The 23,190-nt window shown below is 46.1% G+C and overlaps 1 protein-coding gene across 3 annotated transcripts in view; it reads left to right on the plus strand.

Annotated features, from left to right (window-relative positions):
* The window catches only part of CFAP46 (cilia and flagella associated protein 46), a 2,698,259-nt gene that overhangs the window by 1,915,972 nt on the left and 759,097 nt on the right, over nucleotides 1–23,190 (plus strand). For all 3 annotated transcript variants that reach the window (XM_069611407.1, XM_069611408.1, XM_069611409.1), the window contains exon 46: nucleotides 20,943–21,113. In XM_069611407.1, coding sequence (XP_069467508.1) covers nucleotides 20,943–21,113 — 171 coding nt within the window. The remainder of the gene's footprint in view (nucleotides 1–20,942; nucleotides 21,114–23,190) is intronic.

A 23,190-nucleotide genomic window follows, 5' to 3' on the forward strand; every position in this document is an offset into this window, starting at 1 on the left:
AACGAATTTTTAGCAAGGAAAGCAAGGAAGCTGCTGTTTTCACACGTGGAGAAATTTGCAAATCGCGGCAAATTCGCGAGTGCGTTTTTCGCGATTGCGGCAAAAGTGTCGGGAGTAGGAATGCGGTTCTAGGTTCGTTGAAAAGCCAAGATTCCCAGCTTTCAGAGGAAAGTTACCGCAAGTCTCTAAGACAAACGGTCACGGAGATATGAGCGATATGGTAAAGGTCGTTTTTCAGATTTCAAATTTTAAAAGTTCAAAGTGACAAGTGACAGCTAGCAGCTAGAAATGACAGGTGACAGTTTTGCAAAATGACAGGTGACAGTTGGGAGGCAGTTCTACTTAGATTAAAATAGATTGAATTATATTATTTTAACTAAGAGATTGGTTCTGCACAGTTCTGCTAGGTACTCACAATATATTTTTGAAATAAATGGGCCTCGCCACGGATCTGGTCAACAGGTTTTCTTCACTCGCCACGGACGGTCTCTGCGCACAGCGTCTGGGTCAGCTCTCTAGTTCTGCGAACAACGGTCTGGGTCAGCTCTGCTCTGCCTCTGGGTACAGCACTGCTTCTGGATCTTTCTGCACAGCTTTCTCTGGACCCAGCGCTGATCTGCACGGCTCCTGGATGCTGCTCTCGCTGTTAGGTTTGCTGGATGCTGAGGCCCACTGAGAAGAGTTCTCAGTTTGTGGGTTTAGGCCCTTGCTTTGAGTTCTGAATCAAGTTCTTTGGAGTTTTAAAGTCTAAGTGTGGAATCTAGTATCTTCTGGATGTTGTGTGGTCCGGCAGAGCGCATTGCAGCAAATGGAATTGACTGTCTCTATCTGTCCTGACTGTCTGCGTTTATGTGTTTTGAAAGTGGGTGGAGAGGCTAGCTTCCTAGGCCCTACCCCTCTCCACTTGTCATTGGCCACTTCATCCTCTTCCCCTTGATTGGGGGAATGAAATGAAGTGTCATCATGATGAGGTCTGTTTATGATACAGAGAACCCACCCCTGTCAAATTACACACAATCTATATTTTGACCCAAAAGACATATTTGCACAGGTACACATTTGTTTAAAATTACATGCACCCATCACATATCACAGGAGGTATACCCTGTCCAAATCTGCTCTTCCTGGGAGCTTGCATTCAGAAATGGCAACATTTGCACTTTTTAACTGGTTTCGTAATATCGGACATTACCCCAAATTTATACACATGTGCGCAAGGAGTATGGACATTACTTGATGAAGTGTCAGATTTTTAACATGCATACATTTTAAGTAATACCCTCTTAACTGCTAGCTTGCCCCCAGATCATACCACCTGTTCTAAAAACCTCTTAAAATGTGGGCAGAAAAATCACAAGAATTATGGTATCATTTAAATAATTTTCACAAGTCCGCTCTATGAATGATCCATCTTTTTAGAGTTATGTTCTGGCCCCAAAGGGGTGTGGTTTCCCCCAGCACAAGGTTGAATTTCTGGTTTTTCCAGTTCTGCCAAGCCAGCTTGCTCTCACAGGCAGTGCTCCTCCCCTTTCCTTCCAGGAGGAAGCCACTTTTACGGCCCCCATAATAAAACATTTCCCTGAGTCAGGACAGGGCTTTGTTCAATTTCCTGCAGAGCCCAGGTAATTCAATCAGAGAAGTGTCATATCCCTTTTGGTGGGAGCAGCAAAAGGCAGCTAGGCCTGGGAACACAGCTGTTGTGCAAGTCTCATCTCCTGTCGGGGGTAGCTGGTGGGCAGAATTCAGTTCCTTAAGCCAGGCCCCAGCTAATGTCACTTTTAGTTACCCAGTTTTCTGCATTCAAATAAAATTAACCATTTTTACATATGCAGCTAGAATGCTGATTCTAAGTTTAAAACTATGACATTTAAACAATTGCAACCTATGTGGCACTCAAAAGTAGGTCACTCATTTCTTTTAAACATTTAGATTTTTAGTGTCTTTCAGTCCAAATTTACTTAAACTGCTGAAATCCACAGCCAGTCTTGTTATAAACCTTCAAGTCACTTCAGAATATAACTTTACATTGTATCCACCCCTCAGTAAGTCTTTCTTTGGCATGCTTTGGGTTCATTTATTCAGTTTTACACAAAAAAAAAAATCTGGTGTTGTTTTAAAACGCTGGCTTTCTGATAGTGGTGAGTACTGGTAATGCAACCATTTTGGGGATTTTTCTTGGATTAATGCATTCCAACAGGAATGGTTCTTACATGGTAGTAAATCCTTGCTTAACATTGTTTTGATGGGGCTCCTTACAGTAAAATGGTTATGTGGAACCCCACAAAAGGGTTGAATCTTTAAAGTGGTCCGGTGAGCCACGATTTCAGCAACGTTTTGACATCAGTAACAGTGGATTTTGTTAACAAAGATCTTTCTTTACACTGGTGGGTGGCAAGTGAGGTAACCATTTTGGTGTGCGCACAAACTGCGTGGTTCTCCTGGATTCTGGCGCACTTGTGGGCTTTTTGGCCATCTTGGATTTTCTAAGCCCACAGCACCAAATGTTGCAGCATGATAGCTCAAACGTGGGTCAGGACACCCAACAGATCCCCCCACGTGACTGCCCTTTGAATTTGAGTCGATGGGGAGTCGGGTGCACAAGGGTTTTGACCCACGCACTGGTCTGTCCGCATAATCTTCTTCCAATAGATGGCAGAGTTCAGCATCTTTTTCTCCATCCGGTACTGATCGATCGGTTCTCCTCGCCGGTCCTGATGAGAATATTGGGCGGTACCCCGGGCCCCTCGGATCGTCCTCCCAGTCTCCGGATCATCCTCCTTGGCCAGTCTACAGGTTTTCTTTCTCCTAGGACTACAAAGGAAGAGCGGCAATACCTATTCATGGACATTTCTCCCCCACCATTGATATAGTGGGGTGGCATATAAGTTTATAGTCAAAACATATGAACATGCACATTTCTTTTTGCATTCAAAAACAAAAACACCCACATTGAGAAACTCAGAATTTGATAGGCGATATGTAGGATATTTTAAGTTAGAACTGAATTAATCTGAGACAGTACCCTCTAGGATTCCAGAGGATTCCTCCAGTTGTTGCAGAGTGTGCCTGGGATGGCAACACATCAACTAGTTAATGTGGACCCACTTGTCTTCCCCCTCTGCCAAACCGCCTTTGGGGATGCGGATCTTGTAGGCCACAGGGGAGATTTTGTCTATAATCTCAAAGGGTCCCTTCCATGTAGGCAAAAATTTTCGCTGCTTGGCCTGGTTCCTTTGGAAATTGTATAGATAGACCCGGTCCCCCACCTGATATTCCTTCCTGGAAGTCTTCAGGTCATAGTGGGTCTTCATGCTATCAGCTGATCTTTCTAGATTCCGCTGAGCATAAGCAAAAGCATGTTGAAGGTGTTTCCTTAAATTCTCCACATACTCATGAGTTGTGGAGGCATTTATCAGTGTCTGCTCTTGGGTCCTGTAGAGCAAATGCTGAGGAAGCACCATCTTGCGCCCAGTCATCAACTCAAATGGTGACATTTTGGTTGCAGATGAAGGGGTAGATCTGATGGCCATTAGGACCAGAGGTAATCGGATATCCCAACTTGGCCCAGAATCTGCCACAAACTTTTTAATATGCTCACAATGGTTCGGTTATATCTCTCTACTGCCCCAGAAGAAGCTGGCCGGTAAGCAATATGCAACTTCCTTTTGACCCCCAGTATCTCCCACATCTTTGTCATTACTTCACTGGTGAAGTGGCTACCCCTGTCTAACTCAATCCTTTGAGGTAGACCGAAACGGAAAAAGATGTGGTTAATCATCAGGGCAGCTGCAGTTTCTGCCTTGCAATTTGGGGCTGGGAGACATTCCACCCACTTGGTAAACAAGCATGTAATGGTCAACATGTACTTGTTTCCTCTAGACGAGCGAATCATAGGGCCTACAAAGTCGATTTGCAAATCTGACCATGGCAGTGTCATCCCCCGCTTTTGGAGAGGCGCGCGGTGTGTGAGGGACGTCGGCTGAAATTGCGCACACACAAGACACCCTTTCAAGTATTGATCAAGGTCCTGCCCCATGTGTGGCCAGTATGCAACCTCTCTTAAGATTTCCAGGGTTGTGTGAAACCCCCTATGACCGGCGGTGGCCGCAACATGGGCGTGACTTAACATCAGGCTTCGGAATGAGGTAGGAACCACCCACTGATCGTGGCCAGCTTTGGATTTCCTTACCAGCAAACCGTCTTGGATTCGGAACATTTCTGGACATTTCATCAACACTCTTAGGTCCTCTTTCCCAATATAATCGGTAGCCGTCAGGGGAAAGTTCTCAGGGTCCTCAAGGTGTTGGTAAAACTTACCAATAATTGGATCCCATCTTCTGAGCGGTAATCAAATCAGCATCAGGGGTCTCCTTACTCCATTGTGCAATTGAAAGGTCGTTGTGAGCATTTGTCTGGGACCTAGTGATAGCAGTGACCTGGATTTCCCCCAACAGGGACTCAATCTCAATTAGATCCCCTTGGATGGCCCCGGTTTTGGCCAGCTGATCAGCTAAGTCATTTCCAGTTTTGTCTGGTCCCTCTACTTTGGAATGACCCTTGATCTTTTTCCAATGGATGGTCATCTCATTCGAGGTGACCAGATCGTCAATGTTTTGGATCAACTTCCCATGTTTCAAGGGTTTGTTGTTAGCACATAACATGGCTCTGGTTTTCCAATTAACCAGGTGCTCCACGAACCCTTTCCGTACATAATCCGAATCTGTGATTATGACCAGTTCGTGGAGTTGATGCTGGACAGCAGTGAGGATGGCCTGATGCACAGCCATCAATTCTGCCACCTGACTACTTCGGGGACCAATTTTGTATCCAGCGGAGGGTTCTGGGGACTCATTCACCCATGCATTCCCTACGCCGGCCACCAGTTCTTTCTCCCCGTCGTTGTCAACATGGTAAGAGCATCCATCCACATACACAGTGGGCATTCCCTCACACTTGTCTTCTTCAAAGACTTTGTGGGGGGACTTAAGGTATGCCTCCATGTTGCCCTTTATTTTTAGACTTTCGTCCTCGAGACAGTTTTCTCTGGCACAATCATGCAAGTCAGCCAGACCTTGCGCGAGGGGGCTCTTCTTGTTTTGGCCATATCTGACCTCCACAGGAAAGCCTTGCATTGACAGAATCCTGGAAGTAATTCGGGAATTACTAACATTTCCGGCCCGGATTCTGTCACTTTGGAGATATTGCAGAGGCTGGTGTGGAGTCTCCACTATGATGTGTTCCCCCTGGATAAACGGGCGGTAATTCTTCAATGCCCACACCGTTGCTAGGAGTGCCTTCTCACAATCGTTGAATTTTTCCTCCACAGAGGATAAAGTTTTGCTCGCATAGGAGATTACTTTATTGACCTTGTCATGCTTTTGGTATAATACTGCTGTCAAGCACGTATTAGAGAACCCCCGTCTCCAGGAAGAACTCCTTGTTTCTGACAGGGTAAGCTAGGCAAGGCGCTTGTGAGAGGCTTCTCTTGAGTTGTTTTACCGCCTCGGCTTGTTCTGGACCCCATTCCCACTTGACCCCCCCCTTCAGGAGATGAATCAGGGGTCTGGTGATCTCTGCGTAGCCCTCAATGAACTTTCTGCTGTAATTAGTCAGTCCGAGGAGGCTCCTTAGTTCCCGCAGAGTTGCGGGGTCTTTCAGTTTCTGAAGTGCTTCCACTTTCTTTTCCTGGGGACAGAGACCCTGAGGAGTAATCTCATGCCCCAAGAAATTAACACGGGTTCTACACCACTGTGCTTTCTGAAAGGAAAGTTTTGCTCCGGCGGCCCTCAACTGTGTCAGAACATAACAGATCTCCGCTATGTGTTCCTCCACAGATGAACCTTTGATGAGGACATCATCTACATAAGACAGGTTACCCCTCGCACCCAGGTCGGGCATGGCCTTATGTAGGAAAATATTGAACTCATTACCGGAGTTAAGGTATCCGAAGTGAGTCCGGGTCCATGTGTACTGCTGGCCCCCAAAGGTAAAAGCCAGTTTGTATTGGTCCTCCCTGCTGACAGGCACGGTCCAGTATCCATTGGTCAGGTCTATTGCAGTGAATACCTGTGACCCCTGGATCTGGGCCAGCCCTTCGTCAATGTAGGGCAGAGGCCATCGGGAAGTATGGACCCGTTTGTTGAGCTCCCTAAGGTCAGCGCAGAGTCTCCACTGGCCGTTTGGCTTCAATATTCCCAGCACCGGATTATTGAAGGTGCTGTGGACTGGACGGATTATTCCCCGGGACTCAAGGTTCTTAATTATTTCAGTAAGGGACTCCATTGATGCGAGAGGCAAGCGATATTGCTTCACAAACACAGGAGTCATGCCAGGGTCCGTGGGGATTGTTGTTGTGTGGATGTCGGTGTGGCCACAGTCATATGAGTCTACCGCAAAGAGATCTTGCAAATCCAAGAAAACTTGTTTCAACTTTTGCTTTTGTTCCAGAGTCACACAGGCATCAGCTAGGTTGACTCTCTCTTCCACCATCTGCCTGAAGCCTGGAAAGACTTCTGGTTTGGCTATTTCAGCTGCCTCCTCCAGCTGGGTGGAGAAGTCCCTGGTCAGAGTGCTGATTTGGACTGGAGGCTTCAGGTGGGAAAGGCAGCCCTCATGGACCTGGAAAATCACCTCATCCCTCCTGAAGTCACAAGTCACATCTTCCTTACCATAAGGGCAAGAAGTGTACACCAGGAAGTTCCCCCCATGCCGGGTAAAAATCCTGTCTGGTGTTGTATTGTCATCACTGTCACTGTCAAAGCAGTCCTTGGGGTTTGGCCCTAACAATTCATTACCTAAATCTATGGAAAAATGTCGGTCATCAACCGCCATTCCAATAATGGTGCCTGCGGCTAGAGTAATACTCTTTAAGTCGCTGTTATCCACCTCTATTGGAATGGTGTCATGTTCTATGTTGACTAATGGAGTTGGGTTTACCCCCAACCCTTGCTGTTGGAGAGAAGCGTTTAGATGTATGTAAGCATCAGGGTTTTGCAGATATTGTCCTCTTTTAACTTTCACTTCCAGGGAGAATTGTCAGGTCCTTTCTGGGATGGTGACTTCCTCTTTGATCTGAATTTCAACTGCATAAGGTAGCAATTGAGCTGACCTAAATGCTTTTTCTGGATCATCAAAGCCCATGGGATTATCCGCTAATCGGGACCAAGCTTTGAAGTTTATTAGGTCCAAACTAATGGCAAAGCGATTGAGAATGTCACTGCCTAAGTTAAAGGCGGCAGTGACGTCTCGCACGACCCAACAATTATGGACTATGCTCTTGTTGCCAATGGAGATTTTGAGCATACACCTGCTTGGCAGGAGATGTTTGGAATTAGGCGCTTCCAGGTCCATTTCCCATTTGTCTATCAGTTTGAATGTGGGAATGGCTGGATCTTTTGGGAGTTGGTGGAACATGGCTTCGCTGATGAAGCTCTTACCGTTGTTCACACACACTCGAGCGAGAACAGAGTCCTTCCCATCATTTAACTGAACAGGGATGAACAACTGCTCTCCAATTTGCTGAATCTCAGCCAGGCTCTGAGCTGATTTCACATCTTTCTGGACTATAGGAGTGGGAGTTTCTGATTGTGGATTAGTAAAGAATTTCAGGGTGTTTCCTTCCAGTGTGGAATACCACCTTAAACTGGAAGGAAGGTTGATTTTCAGAAATAGAGAGGACCCCCCATCACCAGTCTGTTGTCCTACTGCTATTACTGTCACGTCTGGAATTTGGTTGTTCTGGAAGTGAAATTCTACTTGGTCAGATTTTTGTTCAACCATGTGGCAAGTGCCGTTTAAACTGACATGGTTGACACTCTGTTTTAATTTTATTGGTCGGCTAGTCTGGGTCCAGAGGACCTTGTTTACGCAATCTATTAAGGGTGACAACCTCCTCAGGAGGTCATTCCCCAGTAAACAAGGGGTGCCCTCTGGAGTCACAACTATGACCGGGTGTTTCAACTTTTGTCGCCCGATCTTAATGTCCAAGTCTGCAGTCCCCTCAACGGGAATTTTCTTCCCGTCAAAGTTCTGCAGTTGTCCAGGAAGAGAGGTGAGAGGAATTTGGTAATTCTCTCCCCTTCCTGCATTCAGTTCATCAAAGGCCCTTCTGGACAGAAGGGTAGCTTGAGATCCAGTGTCCACCAGTGCCAAAATTGTACCCTGCCCCTGTACTTGTACCGGGGCATAGTATCTTCCCTCCCTCCTCCTCAAGGGGGCACAGATAATGCACATTTTTGGACAACTGGTGGGCTAACTTTCTGGTTTTGGACATCGCTAGCGAAGAGATTTGTGCAGAATTCTGTGGAGAGCCTTGGGAATCTGAAAGAAAAATTTGGCAACTGGAGATCAGAGCCATTGTGGGTTCCCCGGGTTCCGGTTCCGGGCCGCCCCCCCTTTTTGGAGGCAGTCACCAGGATGGGTTTGAACCAGGGGATTTTGGTATTGTGGGTTCTGGGATGAGATGATGGGCGGCGGTAGCTCAGTCTCCATATCTCTCCAGTCTGGATTGGAATCCCTTGGGACCCATTTTTCTTTGGGAGGAGTTCCCCCATCTCTGAAGGAGAAGATCCTTTTCCCAGGATCTTCTGAGGATCCCTCTCCCTCAAATTGGAAGATCTGTACCTCCTCCTCAAACTGAGTCTGTTTGGGTCTTTTGTTTCTCCTACCCCCCCTCTGCTCCTTAGGAGGCAGACTTTCAGGGGGAAGAGATTTTGTTTCCGGTTCCTGGGTTTCCAGGGGCTGTTTACAAGTGAGGAAGGAAGCTTCCTCCAAGGCTTTACACCCCCCTTCCCTTTGTGCCTCCTCCCTGGGAACCGGTGAGTTATCGGGGTGCTGCCCCCGTCATTGTTCTGGGGCACCAGGTCCAGAGTTGGGTGCGTTCTTCGCCGGCATGCCGATCTGAGGGTTCTGCTGAGCCCTCAGTATGTGACCCAGATCCCGTGCCATGTTTTGAACCTGGCGCTCTAACTGGGAAACCCGCTCAGGCTGATACGGGGCCCTGTTTTCTCCCCTGGGCTGATCCCGGGAAGGGTAGCTATCCCTTCTTTGGTAGTACCCCTGGTTGGGAAGATTTGGATACCCCTCCACCCTTGGCCTCCCCTCTCCCGGATTCGGTTGTCTGGGCTCAGGGAATTGGGGAAAGAAGGGTGGAGGATTTTGGGGCTGGAAGTTGGGTGGATACCTGGGGAAGAAGTTCTGCCCAGGGTTTGGTGAGTTTCTGCCCTCCTGTGAGAAGTTGGGAGGGAAGTTCTCTGGGTTAGGTGCTTGGCTGGATCCCCCCCTTGGGCTGGAGGAGTCCACACATAACCCAGGATGGGTCTGTTTCCCTTGTACCGGGGGCTTACATAATCAGGAGAGCGAGGGACCCCATTTGTGGGGCTGCCTCCCTGGCTCCCTGTCTGTGACTGGCCCGAGAACCTTCTGGGCCTAGCATTATTAGGTGCAGGTAGGTTTTTAGGCCCCCCCATCTCCAACTCTAAAACAGGGGTGACCTTTACCTCTGCCACCTTGGCAGCAGCAGGGGTGTTGTTGGCTTTGGGGTTTTTGGGCGCATTATTTTTATTTTCTATTGGCTTCTGCACCTCATAGATCCGGGTCGCCTGTTCAATGACCCAGTCTAAAGATCTTTTCTCGTGAAAATCCCTCACGAGCTGGGTCATTATGTATTTGGGCAAGGCATGGAAAAACGTATTAATAAATTCTCTGCTATCCGTGCGCACCCTTCTTGTGGTCTGTGCAAAAGCACGCTTTAACTCCTGCACAAACTCTTGTGGGGCCTGATCCTCCCCACATTGCAAATTGTAGGCTGCCTTGCGAGCCTCTTGAGGATTTCTATGAGTAGAAAAATGTTTCAAGATGGCCGCCTTATAGGTGGACCATCTTAAATGATTTTGGTCCTCCAGCCCCGCAAAGAAACTGGAGTATTCTGGTGAGAAGGTCCACTTTACATATTGAATACAGCTTTGGCTGTCCTTCAAATGAAAAGTCTCCATCATTTGCTCATAGAGCTCCAAGTGTTCCCAAACAGAATACTTGGCGTTCTTGTGATAAGGCGTGATGACACTCCTTATTGCCTTAATCTGCTTTAAGGGGTCCTTAAGCAAGGCCCTTTTTGTCTTAATGGTCCTTTTGGTCCGGGTAACCCTGGTCCATTCATCTTCTGACTCAGAGGCACTGCTCCCAGAGGTTCCCGTCTGTTCTTCCAGGTTTTCCCGGATTCTGCGAGCCTGGGAATGGCTGGCAGAATGTGGGGACCTGGTCTCCTGTGTCCTGTACCGCTCAGAGGAGTCTTCAGATCCCTCCTTGCTGCCAGGATTTGATGGGTACCCCCCCCCCCACTGACCTAACTGGGCAGAGGTTTTCAGGATGCCCTTAATGGGCCTACTTTCCTGGGGTTCCCCATCAAATTGCACTGTGCTTGGGTGCCCATACCCGGATGCCCGCCCCTCCATTCCTGGGTGGTACTGGCCTATGAGCCCCATGCTTCTGGCTGGATAGTAATCTGCCATCCCTGTGGCCCTGTGCTCATGTGCGCCAGGGGACATGGGGGTGGCAGAGTCCAGGGACTGAGAGAGATAAAGGCCTCTGGTACTAGGGCTCCTGGGGTTATGCTCAGCAGTTTCTCTTTCCCAGCGAACCTCATCTCTATCCGCCCCTGCTCCCTGTTGCAATGCAAGAGCCTGCGCCTTCAGTTCCTCAGTTAAGGCCTTACTAGACTCTATCAGTCTCTCCTGCCTCATTCTCACTCTGTGCCTCCTGATTGGTCCTGGAGCACTGGGCCAGTCTTTGCTGCAGGAGGGTTACCTCCTGAGCTGTGTCCCTATTGGCCTGCTCCTTTCTTGCCAGAGCATCCTCCACTCTCCTGGTGTGTTCTAACAAGTTCTGGCGTTCTTTTCGGAGGTCACCCAGCCCCTGGAGGGCCAAGTGATTTTCTTCTGTTTTTCTTTTTAAATGGCAGACTTCCTGGCCTAAGGCGTCTCTTTCCTGGCTAAGAGCCTGCATTTGTGCCGCCAGGTCGTCCCTCTGCCTTTGCAAGGCACGAGCTTTCTGGCGTTCTTCATCAAACTCTGCCTGGGTATCCAGGTCTTTCAAAATCAGCTTGTTGCTCTCTGCCTTCACTCTATCTAGATGACTTTGCAGGGTGGCTACCTGCTCCGTGCATGCCCTGTTAAAGTCTAATTGTTGCTCCAGCTTTTTCTGGCTCTGCAGTAAGGAGTCCAAACTGTCTTGGTGCTCCTTCTGCAGGGCCAGAAGTCTAGTATCCTGGTCAGCCTTTTCCTGTTGCAGTATATCCATGTCCTCTTTTATTTTAATGATATACTGCCTACTATCATTTTCTGACTCCTGGCTCCTCTGCAGCCTCTGCTCAGAAGAGTCCAGATCAGATTGGGCCTTCTGTAATGCCAGCAGTTGCCTACTCGCCAGATCTTGGCCTTCAGCACATTTGTCCTGCATGGCTCCCATATGTAAATATAAATATGCCGCTACCCTGGCAATCTTGTTGTGCTCATCCTTGGCCTTAGAGGACATATATAGTTCACTCAGGGCCACATGTAAGGGACCCTGGTCTCTCCATATATCTGACCCTGTTTCCGTGATCTGGGGTGCGATTGCTTGCAACCAGACCGTCTGGTCCTGATGAGTCCACTCACCTCTCACAAATAATTTATGTAAGAAGTGCTCTCTGGCTATTTTCATGTCTACTAAGGTCGTCATTCTAGAGATTTGAGTTCCTTCCTGACTTACAGAAGTTTGTATTTTATTTTTGCAAAACAGACCTTTTCCTTAGAGCGTTCCTATGAGGAGTGCTTTACAGCGTAACACAGCGTGGTGATCCGACTGGATATGTGTATCTGGTCAGATGGCACGCTGTATTAATCTGCACAAATGGTAGATCTAACCCAAACGTCCCGCTCGAGCCCCCAATTTGTAAGAGGATGCAATTCAACACTACAGCTAAGTCAATGCCTAGTCTGGGATACTGAATGGAAACCCTTATTGATATATCTTTATGTCCAGTTCATGCGTTCTGGATGACTACCCCTATATAACACCCCTCTCTTGGAATCCCACTGAGCCAAGAAGTAGTTCTGTTTTGCAAGTTTAAAAGGTTTATTTGATAATTTAAACAATAGATATATATATCACACTTTATAATAATTAATAATTGAATATCACACTTAATCTGAGCAGTAATCAATAATGGATAGTCTGGCACTAGCACACTTGTGAATAGGAACAGAAGAATAAGGTGGTAGAGAATACTTTATATAAGTTTAGATGGATGTAATGTTGAATGAAAATGCAATACAGAAAATACTCAATATGATTTCGACAAAACAATGTAATCACTTTTCTCTGGCAATCCCCTCCCCCCTATATGCAATGCAAGGAAATGGAAGGAAAACACACAGTTCTCAGAAATGCAATCAAATGTAATTCATTCACCCCAGCAAGCTTAGACTACAGAAGTTTGAAACACAGGCCCAAAATGCTTTTATATGTGCTGGCAATGAAGTGAAAAATATGCTAAAATGCTTTTAATTCCCTCTAGAGGTTCAGGGTGAGTGGTGTCAAGTTAATATTAGTCCAGGCTCACTCTAGCAATGATTCAGGGATGGTCCTTAAGAGGCAAACGAATTTTTAGCAAGGAAAGCAAGGAAGCTGCTGTTTTGCGATTGCGGCAAAAGTGTCGGGGGTAGGAATGTGGTTCTAGGTTCGTTGAAAAGCCAAGATTCCCAGCTTTCAGAGGAAAGTTACTGCAAGTCTCTAAGACAAACGGTCACGGAGATATGAGCGATATGGTAAAGGTTGTTTTTCAGATTTGAAATTTTAAAAGTTCAAAGTGACAAGTGACAGCTAGCAGCTAGAAATGACAGGTGACAGTTTTGCAAAATGACAGGTGACAGTTAGGAGGCAGTTCTACTTAGATTAAAATAGATTGAATTATATTATTTTAACTAAGAGATTGGTTCTGCACAGTTCTGCTTGGTACTCACAATATATTTTTGAAATAAATGGGCCTCGCCACGGATCTGGTCAACAGGTTTTCTTCACTCGCCACGAACGGTCTCTGCGCAAAGCGTCTGGGTCAGCTCTCTAGTTCTGCGAACAACGGTCTGGGTCAGCTCTGCTCTGCCTCTGGGTACAGCACTGCTTCTGGATCTTTCTGCACAGCTTTCTCTGGACCCAGCGCTGATCTGCACGGCTCCTGGATGCTGCTCTCGCTGTTAGGTTTGCTGGATGCTGAGGCCCACTGAGAAGAGTTCTCAGTTTGTGGGTTTAGGCCCTTGCTTTGAGTTCTGAATCAAGTTCTTTGGAGTTTTAAAGTCTAAGTGTGGAATCTAGTATCTTCTGGATGTTGTGTGGTCCGGCAGAGCGCGTTGCAGCAAATGGAATTGACTGTCTCTATCTGTCCTGACTGTCTGCTTTTATGTGTTTTGAAAGTGGGTGGAGAGGCTAGCTTCCTAGGCCCTACCCCTCTCCACTTGTCATTGGCCACTTCATCCTCTTCCCCTTGATTGGGGGAATGAAATGAAGTGTCATCATGATGAGGTCTGTTTATGATGCAGAGAACCTACCCCTGTCAAATTACACACAATCTATATTTTGACCCAAAAGACATATTTGCACAGGTACACATTTGTTTAAAATTACATGCACCCATCACTTATCACAGGAGGTATACCCTGTCCAAATCTGCTCTTCCTGGGAGCTTGCATTCAGAAATGGCAACATTTGCACTTTTTAACTGGTTTCGTAATATCGGACATTACCCCAAATTTATACACATGTGCGCAAGGAGTATGGACATTACTTGATGAAGTGTCAGATTTTTAACATGCATACATTTTAAGTAATACCCTCTTAACTGCTAGCTTGCCCCCAGATCATACCACCGGTTCTAAAAACCTCTTAAAATGTGGGCAGAAAAATCACAAGAATTATGGTATCATTTAAATAATTTTCACAAGTCCGCTCTATGAATGATCCATCTTTTTAGAGTTATGTTCTGGCCCCAAAGGTTGAATTTCTGTTTTTTCCAGTTCTGCCAAGCCAGCTTGCTCTCACAGGCAGTGTTCCTCCCCTTTCCTTCCAGGAGGAAGCCACTTTTACGGCCCCCATAATAAAACATTTGCCTGAGTTAGGACAGGGCTTTGTTCAATTTCCTGCAGAGCCCAAGTAATTCAATCAGAGATGTGTCATATCCCTTTTGGTGGGAGCAGCAAAAGGCAGCTAGGCCTGGGAACACAGCTGTTGTGCAAGTCTCATCTCCTGTCGGGGGTAGCTGGTGGGCAGAATTCAGTTCCTTAAGCCAGGCCCCAGCTAATGTCACTTTTAGTTACCCAGTTTTCTGCATTCAAATAAAATTAACCATTTTTACATATGCAGCTAGAATGCTGATTCTAAGTTTAAAACTATGACATTTAAACAATTGCAATCTATGTGACACTCAAAAGTAGGTCACTCATTTCTTTTAAACATTTAGATTTTTAGTGTCTTTCAGTCCAAATTTACTTAAACTGCTGAAATCCACAGCTCAGCCAGTCTTGTTATAAACCTTCAAGTCACTTCAGAATATAACTTTACATTGTATCCACCCCTCAGTAAGTCTTTCTTTGGCATGCTTTGGGTTCATTTATTCAGTTTTACACAAAAAAAAAATCTGGTGTTGTTTTAAAACGCCGGCTTTCTGATAGTGGTGAGTACTGGTAATGCAACCATTTTGGGGATTTTTCTTGGATTAATGCATTCCAACAGGAATGGTTCTTACATGGTAGTAAATCCTTGCTTAACATTGTTTTAATGGGGCTCCTTACAGTAAAATGGTTATGTGGAACCCCACAAAAGGGTTGAATCTTTAAATTGGTCCGGTGAGCAACGATTACAGCAACGTTTTGACATCAGTAACAGTGGATTTTGTTAACAAAGATCTTTCTTTACACTGGTGGGTGGCAAGTGAGGTAACCATTTTGGTGTGCGCACAAACTGCGTGGTTCTCCTGGATTCTGGTGCACTTGTGGGCTTTTTGGCCATCTTGGATTTTCTAAGCCCACAGCACCAAATGTTGCAGCATGATAGCTCAAACGTGGGTCAGGACACCCAACACTACCCCAATTTGGCGAGTGGGGGAGGGGGGGCTTGTCCCCCTTGATAGGGTCACATTCCTGACCCAGTCACACTTCTCATCCTTACTTCTTCCCCTCTGGGGGGGGCCCCTCTCATCTGTCCCTCTATTCATCTCAGCTTCTCTGTTACCCGTGCGCCCTACTTGTTATGGCCCATGGTGCGTCCCGTATATACAGTGCTCCATTGCTTCCCAGCTAGGTTTGCACTTTATAAATCCCATTAGGTGGTACTGGCAGTAGAAGAGCAATCCTCCAGTTGAATTACTTCACCAGACCAAGGAAAACAAAGATAGCTAAAGGCATAATGTAAAGGTACACAGTCTGCCACTGTAGACCAACCCCTGTCTAACCTCTAGAGGAGGATCGTTATCTACAAAAAAATGGTATATCTAAAGAAACCTAAGAAATTAAATTCCTGTTTCATAAGTACTTTCCCTTTAGAACACAATGTATGGACATGTTAAGTAAAACAGACATCACCATCAAATTGGGTTTGGCAGGTGTTTCGTGTTTTATTTGTTAAACCTGTGCACCATTGTGATGCTGGAAATGCATCGGAGGGACAGGGCCTCCATATCCTTGTCCTTTACTGCTTTTTATCATGTGTTCTGTCGTGTTTTCCGTGCAGGAGTTCATGTGGGACTCCTGGAGGTGCATCTCTCTCTTTTGGTTTGGTGTACAGACCCATGGGATACGCTTATGGCACCTATGGGTGGGGGTACAATCCTGTGCCCCTAGTGTATGTTTTTGGGCACCTGTGTATGACCCACAGAGCAGGGTACGGGCTGGTGGCAGCTCCGTGCTGAATTGACTGGTGCCCTGAGCGTCCTCCATTTTGAGATGCCCAGGCTCTGTCATTGGAATCGGTAGATTCCTGATGGAGACAAGATGGCCCCCATTAGCCTCTTGCCTTCCATCGCCTGTTAGCTTGATCTTTCCCAAGTCCCAGGAAGCCCTGACTCTGTTCCTTCCCACTAACTGGCTGTTGGGTGGAAGTTCCATATATGTAGTGTGGGGAAGTTCTGACCAGACTGGCTGGAGCCTTCCCAACGACCGTATGTTGTGGGTACACCTGTGGGTGGGACCTAGGTGAATCTACACTTCTTGTTGTGGATGTCTGGTATCTAGTGTTTGACACAATGGGGGTCATTACAAGGTTAGCGGTAAAGGGTTAACGGCGCTGGTAAAGGTGCCAGAGCCATCAACCCCTTACCGCCGCATTACGAGGTCCTTTAGCGGGTCCCGCTAAGGGCGCCTGGTTTTACCAGGTGGCCTTAGCGGGACCCCCTAAAGGACCAGCATGCTAACAATGGGCCCGTTCGAGCCCCCTATGGGGGCTCAAATGGGAATGGGGATGTGTTCCCTGAATGGGGAAATACTGGGTTCTCCAAGGTTGGAATGGCCCGGTATTTCCCCATTCAGGGAACCCGGACCCGGTATGGGGGTACCCATGCCGCAAATAGCGGCATGGCTACCTCCAACCTTGTAATGACCCTCAATGACTGAGACAGCCCTGCCCGAAACTGGAATGAATGCAGTAGGTAGTGTTGAATAGCTTGGTACTGGTCCAAATCCACATTCTGTGTTGTGAGTGTCTGGATGGAGAAGAATGGCCTGAATGTACCGTGTGCCTGATTGGCTGACTGACTGCTGAATGCCCTTCGAAGTAATTGGTTGCTTGAGTGTGACCCAGCAGAATGAATGGGAGATCAACAGTATATCTGGGGACCTCTCACTGCTAGGAATCGTTTTCAGAAGCTGAAGTCCCACCACGAAGAGTAACTGAATTGAAACTGAAGTTTGACTTTGAAACCCTGCTGGAAGAGAAGGATTTCTGTTGCCCTTCTTCATCAATCTGAAAGCTGCGGTGTCTCCAAGGACTGACCCAGAGAGGACCTGGTAAGAAGCCCTCTTCCCGAGCTATGAGGGACAATCGTGCACCAGCTGATCTTTGCCAAAGCTCCCTGGTAGACAGACCCACGAAAGGCTGCCGACCGGAGACGGGGACTGCCGCGGAATACCAAAGAGAAGCACCCAGACTATTGTCCACCACCGTCGACTACCAACGTCGCCGACTGGAGCTACTTTTTGCCCATTGCCTGAGAACGTTTGATTCACAGACATGCTCGTCCGCACGGCCGCCCGCCTTATCCCGCCGGAGAAGGCCAGGCCGTCAAAGCGCAGGTGGGTTTACTGCCACCAAAAGACCACAGAGACGCCGACGACCCGACGTCCTTGGTTGGCCACAGTTCTTCAAACTCTTTGCGGTCCAGAACTATCGACATTGAGGTGCCCCGCATGCCTCTTCCTTGCAGGACGTTTACGCTTCTCTGTCGACAAGCACTGCTAGGAAAGAAGCTGCCACTTCAACACCGTAGTTCACCCTGTTCTTCGCCGGACGTTCGATGACCCGTGACTCCTGCCTTAAAGGTAGGGCACTCAAGAAGGGCCGTTGATTCCCCGACGAGGAACTCTACAATGCCAGGTACTTTGGGGTTGTTGAACTATTGGAAGGACTCTTGTGAACAATATATGGACTGGGCTTGTGGTATATCTTTATTCTACAGGTTGCCCAGGTGGGAGATCTCCACTCAGAACTGTGTCTAGGTAACGGGGCCAGTATTCTGCCAATTGTTCTCATCAACTGCTTTCCTCTTATATCTACTGTTGGTTTCCTTTACGAACTGATTTGTGTGACATTTAACCGTACAGTTGATGCACTTTAAAGAGATTGAATAGTAATTGTGGTACCACATAGAACTGTATAGATTTGCCATTACAGATAACCGAGTACAAATTGAGTTATTGTGATATTGTACATAACCTTGAATATTAATTATATAAAGACTGTTTTTTAACTAATACAGTGTGCGGACATTCCTTTGTGGGTGCGTGGGGACTACACTGTACTTAAAAACCAGCCTGCATCACTTTCTGAGAAGGTAGGCCTTGATTACTCGTCCATTGCTACCGTAATAGAGAATCTTGGCTGGGGTCCTCTGTGCCTCTCCTCTACCACATAGAGAGCAGAAGTACAGACCCCCTCTCCGGTCTTTACAACCACTAAAGACGTTCTTGTGCAACTACACCACTTCTTGACATCATTAAAGGAATTTGAGGTACTCCAAAATGCTCTGGGAAATAAACATATTACCTAATTGAGCGGAAGCAGTATGGCCAAGCAGAGCGGTCTTGGAAACTAGCTCTGCAAATTACTGCTACAAGATTAATATGTAGATTTCATGCATAAAATCCAAATGAGCCTGGGGCAGAGGAAGTAGACTTCTTTGAGGAAGGGGGGGACTAAGACATATGAGGTCAGCACAGGCTTTGATTGATCCTACATCATCTACACGCAGCACTGGGGGAGACTGCTCTGGTTCTTGTTTGGCGGTTGAAAACAACTGCAAGCAAAAAGGGACTTTAAGTTCCTGATGTCTCGGTGGTCTATGAAGTAGCTGTCTGTTGCGAGACAATTTGCAGATGGATAGCTGCTTGCATTTCTGATTTCGATAAGTCTGAGCTTAAAGTACACCATAAGGAATGTGGTACATTTCTCCGAAATAGCTGAAATAGATATGTAGGTATTTGCCTATAACAGTATAGGTTATTTTTTTTTTCAAAGAAAGAAGAGCACTTGTGGACAGGGGAGACTAGTAACTTTTGACCTGGGGGGTAAGTACAATTTAGTGGCACTTGGCCACGGTGCAATGGCCACAACCCTCCATTCACACTATATAGAGTCTCGGGAGGATAGCTCAGGGGCAACGTGCTTGCTTTGGAAGCAAGACGATGTGGAGCAACACAGGTTTGATCCCCGGGTTCACGATTAGAAACCTCTGGGTATTGTGCGCATTATAAATAACCAATCATATCATTTGCTCAGTATCACGCCATTTTGGTTGTGAGGAGCTAAGATTGTAACCACGAACGTACATACATACAGACACATGCAGACAGACACACACACTCACTTTCACACTCTATAAAGTGCATTTGATTTGAGGATAGGATCAAAATATCTTTCAGCTGTGTGTTTCTTGGAGAACAATGCATATACTTGACTTCCCAAGTGAAGGACCCATGGGTGGGTGAAGAGAATATTCAGCGTGTGTTATGCACTCTATAGAGAGCAATATTTGGAGCATCTCTGTAGTTTATTAACCCATGCAGGAGTGTGACTATAGGTATGGTAGCAAATAACAAAATCCCTTCTAGGGGCTTAGAATTTCAGCTGTACTCAATGAGGTGACAGTAGCCGAGTTGGAAGTCAACACAGCCTCTTCTACCGTAGTGAATATAAATGCGCTCACCTCTCCAAGACAGCGTGAATCTGAGATATCTAGTGATTTTGCTCCTCCCTATAACATGCAGCACTGATGTCTCCTTAGAGAAATCATTCACTTACAATCACCATGATATACATACACCTTTGTATGATTTTGTCACTGTCATTGTTGTACAAAGTACCTGCAGAAAGTTTAATCTGGAATCTGCAGTATGCATTAAAATTTGCTGCATCCCATGGACATCCAGGTAGGAGGCAATGCCGTTGAGCACGTTGAGCCTCATTACAAGTTTGGAAGTATTTCAGAGGAAAATCCTCTGAAATACCAACAAATGGATTTACCGTTAGGGCCACCTGGTCAGGCGGAATGTCCACCTGATTACAAATGGTGGTAGCAGTGTAAATATCCATTTATTTTTGGTCCATTGGACCCAATGGGGATTTTTATTTGCTGAATTATCGATTTTGTTTTTTTTAGTCGTTGAGTGGCACAATTTACCTCCAGGTTTTTGCTGGAGGTAAAACTTCCACTCAAAGTAAAAACTCACAATTTGGAATAGTGGTAAAATTGGAGGTAACTCATTTACCTCCAATTTTACCACTTACCGCCATACTCGTAATGAGGCCCAATATTGTATGAAGACAATACAAATTCTCTCACGCTTTTTCACAGCTTTGCTCTCTTGTTCAATGCGGAAAGGTATGATTACAGCATTAAATGCAGTAGAAAATGACCAAATATTTCAATTTATCTTTTTTATCAGACTAGTAATGTGACTAGCCGTGTGCGCAATGTTGTTGCAATCCTTTTAGGGGAGCAGATTACAGAGGCTTTGCGCTTGCGATGGTGCAAAGGTTTTCTAATATAGCCCTCATGTTTTTTCAACATGTGCTGGTGCTAATACCGTGTACATATGCAATTGTGCAAAGTATCTGTAATCTGGCCCATGGTGCTCTGAAGGCTTTTTTCTTGGGTGCAATATTTCCAGATTAGCAAACCTTCACACATCAGATGGTTGCCTGAAATCGGCAAAACACCAATGTGGTCATAGAAGGGCCAGTCCCGACACGAGGAGCAAAACTCAAGGTCCAGGCCCTAGGATGCATGGTTTCCAAGATATTTGCACTGCAACAAACTGCCACCTGCCAGGATGAGGGGACAGGTGGGGAAAGAGCACAGAAAGTCCCAGTATACAGCAGCACACCAACTCTCACCTCCTTTCAACGTCTGTTCTGGTGGTATGTCAACCAGCCAAACGCACCCAGTCTCAGTGCAGTTTACATCAGGTTGCAAAGCACATCAAGAGATAAGCGAACGGGAACAGCGACCTACAGGATCAGTGTTATCATGTCTGCTTATGGGGAACAGGGACTTCTGCTTGTCAAAATTATATTTAAAATTGAGGGCGGGGGTCTGTTAAAAAAATATTTGTACAAAATGTCTATTTAATTCTACTGAAACATATCATGTTTCCCAAACCCTTATAGATAAAAGTTTGAAGTATTTGAACATTTAAATCTTTCAGAGTTGTAGTGCGTCCATTATGATGGAGGAAATCCTGCTTACAGCTACATCTAATACCAGCAGTTCCCAAATGGCAGCTTTGGTGCACCTTCATCGTCATTTAAAGGAAAAGGGAGACTTCACAAGCAGTATTTTCAAAGGTGTGGAACAGAGACTGACTGCTATTTCAAAGGTAATTTCAATACATATTTCTCTTTTAAGTTGCAGTTTACACTCTTGATGTAATGAATATAAATGAACCTGTTTTAAAGAAAGAGTGGAGAAGAGACTTGACCCGTGTCCCTCTGATAAGCAGTAGCCACTATTCACATTATATTTGATTTAAAAAAGACACGTAGAACAACTGCTTACTATTGGCATCACAGTGATTTCTGTCTCTACCAAATTCCCAGTGAGTGTTAATGAATTTGGGTTCTCTTCATCAAACATTTGATATTTGTCTGTGTAGACTCCTTTTTGGTTTTGGCTTTTACGTGGCGCTAAACGACTGAATTGGCATAAAGCTATGATGGAGATGACATGTTAGGAGGGCATACAGATTTTGAGCATTGTTTGGTTATTTACCAACCCACTAACTGGCCATGGTCATGGTAATCCGCAAAGCCATTCCCACCCAAAACACATCCTCCTGGGATATCTTTAACCTAGGTCTATCAAGCAGTACCTTCAAACTTTGGCATACCTATGTTTTTTCTAAGCAGTCTGCTGAGAATTAGTTCCTTAATTGCATTTGTAAATGTGACTACCAGTGTAATAAGAAAGTGTGCTTTCAACTACTTGATTTATATATGTTGCTTGCACTAAAGCCCTTTTTTAAAATGAGCATTGGCAAAACCATCAGTTTGGACTTGTGAATAGGTACTAGGTATACATTTGCTAGGTACTGCTGTCATAAACCCAGGTAATCGCAGCTGTTTCCATCATATGACCAGGTTACTACCTGGTCATATGATGCACTATGCACTGTGGCAGTGCCTGGCAAATGTCAATGCCATGCATACAAAAAGCCAAAACAGTTGGCTTTGTCAATGATTGTTTACCCTGAATTGTGCGTAGCCAGCAATACGGCAAGGTCGTCCAAAGGACGGTCAGTAGATAGAAAGGGAGTCCTAACGCAACACACCTGAGGGTGATTTCCATTGCCTTCAAGGTTGATCGTAATTTATACTTCACAAACCACGTAGCTGTGAAATCTCACACGTCCTGATGCAAACCATCTCTACTATGAAACATCAAACCCTACTTTCCAGAAGTATTTACAACTGTCCAAGTACTAGTCTCCTGGCACCATGCTGATGAAAGGTCCACCTGGCTGACATCCAACTAAAACCTGACACAACTGAGTGTTCTATATGCAATGGTGCGATTAATCTAAACCCTAGAAATATATAGTCACATTACCACAAACTGGATAACGTTACCGTGGCTCCCTTGTGAGCCTTCTTAACGTTTAAGGCCTACTAAATAATTTCCAAGGCATTTGCATGCAAGCACTTCCATATCTAGCCAACAATCAACCATCTCCCCGGGGACAGAGCTGTAAAAGGATCCTCGATTCAGTGAGACTTCAAACAAAGAACTGCAAAATACAAAGACTTAAAAATAGGCCTTCTCTGGGTACAGTAACAGGTTTTGTGGCCAACATAGGACAAGCACACTCAAGATACTTGGAATAAGGGGCTTTATTGCCAACATGTACACATATTTCACAGTTGCCTCACTGTGCTCTGAACTGGTGAATAATTGTCGTACTTCGTGATGCAGGGAATGGAGTGAGGGATGACCTACAATGGAGGCCGTGGTCCAGTGTTCAAGCAGAGCACCAGGGCTGCGGTGGCAACTGTCTGCCACCCGCGATCAGAGTGCTGCTTCTCGGGCCGCACTCCGCCTTCCGGGTCGCGTCATCTCGCAAGAGGTTGGGAGCGACTTCTCGTGATCATGTAATCTCTACATATACCTCCTTTTGTCGAGCAACGAGGAGTTACTCCATCACATAGTCTGCAAAATGTCTGGGTCTTCTCCTTCTTTGTGGGCAAGTCCTTTCTAACTCACCACTGCATGGTGATTTTTCCATCTCCGCTTTTCTCTCCTGCTGTACTTCACATCTCCTTGGACTGTTCTCTTCTTGTGCTTGGGTGCCTTCTGACTGCGCAATCTCCTGTTTTAGCCGCACTTCAGCTGGCAACTTGTCACCGCAGGAGCTCTTCTCAACGCTATCATGTTCCTGTATCAGAGGACTCTGCGGCTCT

Source organism: Ambystoma mexicanum, chromosome 8 (genome assembly GCF_040938575.1).
Source record: "Ambystoma mexicanum isolate Mex_15411 chromosome 8, UKY_AmexF1_1, whole genome shotgun sequence".
Classification (NCBI taxonomy): Eukaryota; Metazoa; Chordata; class Amphibia; order Caudata; family Ambystomatidae; genus Ambystoma; species Ambystoma mexicanum.